Source organism: Miscanthus floridulus, chromosome 8, assembly GCF_019320115.1.
Source record: "Miscanthus floridulus cultivar M001 chromosome 8, ASM1932011v1, whole genome shotgun sequence".
In the NCBI taxonomy this organism is placed as follows: domain Eukaryota; kingdom Viridiplantae; phylum Streptophyta; class Magnoliopsida; order Poales; family Poaceae; genus Miscanthus; species Miscanthus floridulus.
In genome coordinates, this window is record NC_089587.1 from 149,463,517 (window position 1) to 149,470,597 (window position 7,081).

At 50.9% G+C, this 7,081-nt stretch overlaps 1 protein-coding gene across 1 annotated transcript; it reads right to left on the minus strand.

Moving 5' to 3' along the window:
* Positions 1-4,603: 4,603 nt before the first annotated feature.
* On the minus strand, positions 4,604-6,477 carry LOC136473682 (probable BOI-related E3 ubiquitin-protein ligase 2). Its single transcript, XM_066471331.1, has 3 exons — positions 6,221-6,477; positions 5,685-6,108; positions 4,604-5,577 (listed from the first exon to the last, which is right to left on the minus strand). The coding sequence occupies exons 1-3, from the start codon at positions 6,277-6,279 to the stop codon at positions 5,047-5,049; spliced, it is 1,014 nt and encodes a 337-aa protein (XP_066327428.1). The 5' UTR covers positions 6,280-6,477; the 3' UTR covers positions 4,604-5,046.
* Between the last annotated feature and the right edge of the window lie 604 nt (positions 6,478-7,081).

The following is a 7,081-nucleotide window of genomic DNA, read 5'->3' on the forward strand; positions in this document are numbered from 1 at the left end:
TTGGCGAAATTTTTTGGGAAATGATACTGTAGCACTTTCGTTGTTATTTGGTAATTAGTGTCCAATCATAGTCTAATTAGGCTTAAAAGATTAGTCTCGTGAATTTCGTCTAAACTGTGTAATTAGTTTTATTTTTTATTTATATTTAATGCTTCATGCATGCGTCCAAAGATTCGATGTGACGGAGAATCTTGAAAAATTTTGCAAAATTTTGGAAACTAAACAGGCACTTACAGTTTGGTGGCATGCATTATGGATCCGTGGTAAGTTAGTGTACTAGTTGTACTAGTTGCTAGCATCTACGTACGTAGCTTGTGTTAGATCAGACGACTGGTAGGTCATCTGACAGTAGTGAAGAACGGCCCGTTCGGCTTACCTTATGTCTAACTTCGACTTTTTTTTTTAGTCAAAATAATATTTTTTTTAGCCACTTCTAGCTAAATTTCAGCGAACCGAAAGGACCCTAGCTACACACAACTGATACCACGCCAGGGAGGACGATCACCATGGACCACGCACACAATCACTCTCAGACAATAGTACTGCTCGTCTACTAGGTGTAACAGTAACACCATCGCGACGCCATAAACTGGCTGTCTGGCTTGTAGGGGCACCTAAACAAAGCAATCAACCGAACCTAGGCACCGTACATGGACCGGACGCCTCCTCGATCCTTTTCCCAAGATCTGATGAGATCCCCATCATTTCCGCCTAATATGATATAAAATCGACCCGAGGCCTCGCCAGCTGCTGGCAGGCTCAACTCAAATCCATTGGGGAGCCCACTGCTGCCGCTTGCCTGCTGTCCTTGCTTTGTTCCCCATCGATCACCATGAGAAAACGGAGAGCGAGCTAGCTAGCTGCTGCTGCGTCTCGACCTGCTGGTCCCTTAGATCAATTCACCGGTCAACATTACACGCGGGCCAGGGCAGGTCACCTCGTGCTCACGGTCCAACAACTTGAACGTACTCCAGCCGAGGTAGCATGCGTGCGTGCCACTGATCCACCCTAGTGGTCGTGGCCTCGTCTCGTCTCTCATTCGCGTTTGTAAAATTTGCGTTGGAGACGGTACCATCCATCCATCAATCAATCCACCTGTGCTTGAACCAAACAGCGCAATCGATCAATCGGTGCTGTCCTCGTCCCATCCGTAGTGGCCCGCTGCTGCCAAAGCGCAAAGCTAGCTACAGATGGATGCCAATTGTGCCACGATCGACCGCGATGAACGAGGTACTACATACAAGGGATGATAAGTCGTAATTGCTTTTACTGTTGCTACCGGCCTGGCGCCTTCTTTTCTTTCTCAGCGGCAGTAGTTGTTGTCTGGACGAACGTGCTCAGTCGACGGGAAAGGCCGGCACAGCAGCAGTTACGTGACTTCTGGACTCCATGCATCCACTAATGACTTGGGGACCGGGAGATGGACATGACATCGACACATCGTGTTCCTGCTGATGATGATCGAGAGAGAAGCATACGGAATACTCCGTATATTATTACAGGACAGCTCCTCCTCCTCCTCGCCTAGCTAATAATAAACTCTTGCTGACGACAAAACGAGGTGGTGGTGGAGCTGCCTTACTCATTTGACCTGACTGATCAAGTGCTCCACATATGATCGGCCGCCCAGACACTAACTGCAGAGGCGATGAGTAATCCAGCCCTGGCTTCACGACACCGGCACCGGCCACTAATATGCTGCTGCTCCGCAGTGTTTGGTCTTCGGTCATCTTCTCGTGGACGGACTCTAGCTTAACTCCATCGTCTGATCGATCCTACTCCCCATGTTTTCATCTGAAGGAACAGATATAGGCTATTAATGTAAGTACTAGCTATAGGTAGCTACCCATGTTCAGACATATCTGGTCTCCACCTCATTATCTTATGTCCATAGGTTTTTTATTATTTCATTCAGTTGATCGATCCAGGGATTCTGATGGATATATATACTATCACTACAATCCAAACACAGCATTATATATGGGTACAGCAATTTTTGTAACATCCCATATTGGCACGTACGGATGCTGCCGGATGCTATATGAATGTTTTTTTTTTCTGAGAGAAGATGCTATATGAATGTTAGGCCATGTTATATATTGCCATCCATGAAACTTCGATGATGCTACCCCTGGGCCTCATTGATCAAGTCATGAACCTAAGATAAGCCCTGAGGTATCGTTATCGTCTAGTATCAGCTAATTGACGAATGGAACAAGCAGCCAAGCACTGACGCTGACACTGTTGTGTCTTGGTTTGGTTATGCTGTGATCCATCACCCACTGAAGCTGACACTGTGTCTTGGTTTGGTTCACATCCGACGCTGACGGATCCGGAACTTATTCTACGATTGCTCCCTGGATCGGAACCTCCGAGACGTTCAAGGCCGGCCTGCACATGTTAGGTTCCCCGTTTCGCTCCGTTCGGGCTGGCCATGGTTTTCTTTGGACGGGCACATCAAGTCATCAACCACACCCCACTGCTGCTGCGGGATAGGAGACGAGAAGCCAGCAGCCCAGCACCGACGGTCGGTTGACCTGCTCCGCTCACGGCAGACTAGCTTGAGTGCGTGCCACTTCAGATCACGTGCACTGCAAACTTTGCTACTACTAGGCTTCATCGACCGCCCTACAATCCAAGTAACAGGTTGCAACAGCAATCGGTAGGTCACATGCAAGTATGCAACGCTCGCTGGTATCGATAGCAGATGGCACGTTGAACCGGAACCAAGCAGCCATCTGTCTAATTTTTCAAGAGCAGATGCACGTTGGAACGATACAAGGTCGTCGCAGCACGGCGTGGCCAGCAGCAGGTATATACTCCCTCCGTCGTTTTAGTAAGGGTTAAGTCCAATTTACGTCCTCCAACTTGCAGCAAAGTTCAGATTTCAACATCGAACTTCAAAACCGGACAACTTTGGTCCTCCAACTCTCAGAAAAGTTCAACTTCCAACCTTCTGGACGGTTTTGCGGGTAAACAGTAACTTTTGATATTTTCGGGAGCGCTGAAATTTTATATTATTTTTTCGAGCATCTTAACGTCCTCAAATGAAAAAACTCAAAACTACAAAGTTGTAGATCTCATCGAGGTCTACAATTTACATATAAAAATTATCTTCATCCGACATCGTATTGAAGGGTTTTCTATTTTTTAAAATTTAAGTCTCATCACGCGATAAAATATGGTGCTGAAATTTTATATTATTTTTTCGAGCATCTTACTGTCCTCAAATGAAAAAACTCAAAACTATAAAGTTGTAGATCTCATTGAGGTCTACAATTTACGTATAAAAATTATCTTCATCCGACATCGTATTGAAGGGTTTTCTATTTTTTGAAATTTGAGTCTCATCATGTGACAAAATTGTTTCACTCGCGTGATGAGACTCAAATTTCAAAAAATAGAAAACCCTTCAATACGATGTCGGATGAAGATAATTTTTATATGTAAATTGTAGACCTCGATGAGATCTACAACTTTGTAGTTTTGAGTTTTTTTATTTAAAGACGTTAAGATGCTCGAAAAAATAATATAAAATTTCGGCGCTTCTGAAAATATCAAAAATTACTGTTCATCCGCAAAACCGCAGAAGGGTGAAAGTTGAACTTTTCCGACGGTTGGAGGGTCAAAGTTGTCCGGTTTTGAAGCTTGAGGTTGAAATTCGAACTTTGCTGCAAGTTGAAGGGTGTAAATTAGACCAATATATCTCTACAGTTACTGGTCGCTCCTCCTGCCGTTCACATCCAGATGCGCTTGGTCGCTGGCGCTCGCCAAGCTGAGCCTGCACTTACTTCGCCGCCGCTCCGTTCTGCATCGACCGCCGCAAGGGAGGCCGCAACCCGCGCCACCGGTCTGCTTGCATCGCATGCCGCCAGGGAGGCAACACACCCACCCGGTCGTCCGCCGCTGCTCCGTCGCGGCCGGATCCATCGATTCCGCGCCCCCTCCGTCCCGGCCTCCTCTCCGGCGGCGAGGGAAAGGGAGAGACCCGGCGGGCGTGGGAGGAGCAGAGGGAGGGAGGGGCCGGGTCTCCATCGCCAAGCAGTGTCACCTCCACGTCGGCACCGTCTTGCCCGCCGGCGGAGGAGAAGAGGAATGGGTTGCTGGTGGAGAGGAAGAGAGCGGAGGAAAAGATGAGGGAGGGAGGGAGGGAGGGCACGACGACGAAGGGGATGGGGTGAGGCAGAGAAAGGGACCTACGCTAAAACAACATTCTTTTAGGGACAGATTTCAAAAACTACCACGACATTATTTCTAGGACAGGGAGAGTATATCCTTTCAGTTACGGCCTGCGTTCTTGCCACCCAATACAAGCTACTATAAGGCCTGGTTTAGATTGCAAATTTTTGTAATCTGGACACTGTAGCACGTTTCGTTTGTATTTGACAAAACTTTGTCTGATCATGGACTAACTAGGCTTAAAAGATTCGTCTCGTGATTTACAACCAAACTATGCAATTAGTAATTTTTTTACCTACATTTAATGCTCCATACATGCGTCCAAAAATTGGTGTGATGAAGAGAGAGAATTTTGATGGGATCTAAACAAGGCCTAAATAAGCTTGTTTTGTGAGCTCACATAAACTCTGAAACCGATCGCAGAGAATTTGAAATGCGAAACTATTTATATAGAATATCATCTCGCTTTGCTCCGAAGAAGATAGAATCTGTACAAGCTGAGGGTTGGAAACACTGACTGTACTCCTACCAAATTTCCTAGAGAAGTCGTACATGCCACGTTCAAGTGTCACGTACACAAGGTCTCGCCATTTTATGAAGGCTTGCTTCACCTACTTGCAGCTGACTGCGTCGTTTCCCGTAGCAGCAGTAGTGTTGACGTCCGCTTGATCGAGGCGATGACCAGCAAGCAACTCGAGACAACCCATTCTTTGATTTCTTCCTTGTGCCTACGTCATCCATCTCTAATGGCCTTCTTTCAGGTTGCGTGGCGTGCTCTGGTCAGATCAGTTCCCGTCCCTCGAGCAATGCAATTTCCTCCTCGTTGTTGTTGCAACTTTTCCTCCATGGCTTGTCGCCGAGCAAAAGTCAGTGCAGGAGGACGTGGAGCGAGGCGTTCTTGGTGGCCGCGCACACGGGGCACGCCTGGACGCCCGCCTCGCACCCGCGGCACAGGCACAGGTGCCGGCACGGCAGCAGCAGCACGCACGCCTCCGCCGCGCCGCACCACCTGCACGCCCTCGTCCGCCCGCCGCCGGACGCCTCGGCGCCCTCGCCCTGCTCCTGTCCCAACTCGAAGCAGCACGACTGCGCGTCCTCGGCGTCGCCCTCGCCAGCCCCTGCGCCGGCGCATGGCGACTGCGTCTGCATGAGGTTGTCGAGCGTGGCGCGTAGGCCCGCCGCGACGCCCTCGTGGCACCTGGCGATGTCCTGCCACGCCTGCCCCTCGGCTTCGGTCTGCCGGAGCCTCGCGTCGAGCTCCGCGTAGCGCACCAGGGCGCGCTCCAGTTCGGCCTCGGCCGCCCGCAGGCGCCGCGCCGCCGCGCGCTCCACCGCCGACACCACCGTTCGGACGTGCCGGCGCCGCGCCTCCTGCAGCCCCGCTCGCAGCCTCTCGTTCTGCATGCCGAGGTCCAAATGAGACGCCATTCGCGACACGACCAAAAGGAGCAGAGTAGTAGCACATTAATTCTTCTGGGGGAGAAAAAAAATGAAAATCAACGAACCTCGATGCGGACGAGCGCGTCAATCTCGACGCCGTGGCGGTAGAGGTGCGACAGGAGGCCCTGCGACACCGGCGCAACGCTGCTGGGCAGGCGCCCACTGGTGGACGCGGCGGCAGAGCAGAGCAGCCTGCTCTGCACGTCTCCCGCGGGCAGCGGCACCGGTAGCTGCGCCGGCACTGGCGGCAGCAGAGCGCGTTGGCCTTGCAGGTCCATGATCAAGCCCGCGCCGGCGCCGGCCACGTCGCCAACCCGCGCGCGCTTCCGGGGCAAGAAGCAACCGTTGTTGTCGTTGCTGCTGCTGTTGTTGCAGGTGAGGTCGCTGAGCACTGTGTTACCGCCCCCCACCGCGGCGGCAAGCGGGTGGCCGCCGCCGCCGGGCTCGCCGCGGAACGCTGACGCGCTCGTTGCGTTATCCAGCGCCGGCCTGTGGATTGTGGAACACGGCGCACGGGTGATGAATGGAAACAAGAAGACGCTGTGGCGGTTTCATTGAGGATGAATAAATAGGAGAGCTGAAAGGGAATCGGGAGACGAACCTGATGGCGCGGTGGTCATGGGGGGAGGCACGGGACAGGTACTGCGCGTGCACGGCCATGAGAAGAGACCTAGACGAGAGGACGGCACGACCGCAGGAGGAAAGAGGAGGAGGAGGCAAGTATGGCGTTGGGCGGTGCCGTGGTAGTGCGACCACACCGCGCGCGGACGGACGTGAGATGATGTAATGGAAGCGGTGGCTCTGCCTCTGCGTGGGGGGTGGCAGCACGGCGTGGATTCTGCAGAACCGAAGGAAATGCGGGCGTTGCCTTGTGTTGGGTACTTGGGTCAAGACTTGAAGAGGCAACCAAGGCTGTTGGTTACGGTTGCTTTCGACGAGATGGGGTGGACTATCACGGAGAGCAGAGTAGCAGACAAACAGACTTTTTCCTGGGCAAGCAAACAACAAATGATGCCATGGGTTGGATGCTGCATTGGACTGGTAGAGGGACAGTGCGGAATTGCGGATGCCTTGCCTTTTTCTTTTCTACTCCTATAAATGTTCTTTATTATAACACTCCTCCATAGTTTAGGCTGTGCAGGACTCCTCCGCTCTATCAAAACTACTCCACTCTAGACCTAATAAAAGCCTACTATAACCATCCTTTATATGTCATCTAAAATTATGGTTTTTCTTCGCTGTCATTGATTCTTAAATTTAGACACCTTCCATACCATTGTCTTTACTTTTTAGTTTGGCCCAAAGTCCCAAACAGACTATGACAGTATTAAAACGTCCTATGAATTGCTCTTTCTACCCTTGCACCCATCCTTCGATCCTTATGTAGAACCATGGCCACGACTATCTCATCTCCAAACCTCCATGTCTTCTAAACCATACGCGGGCAAGCACACACGTCTTG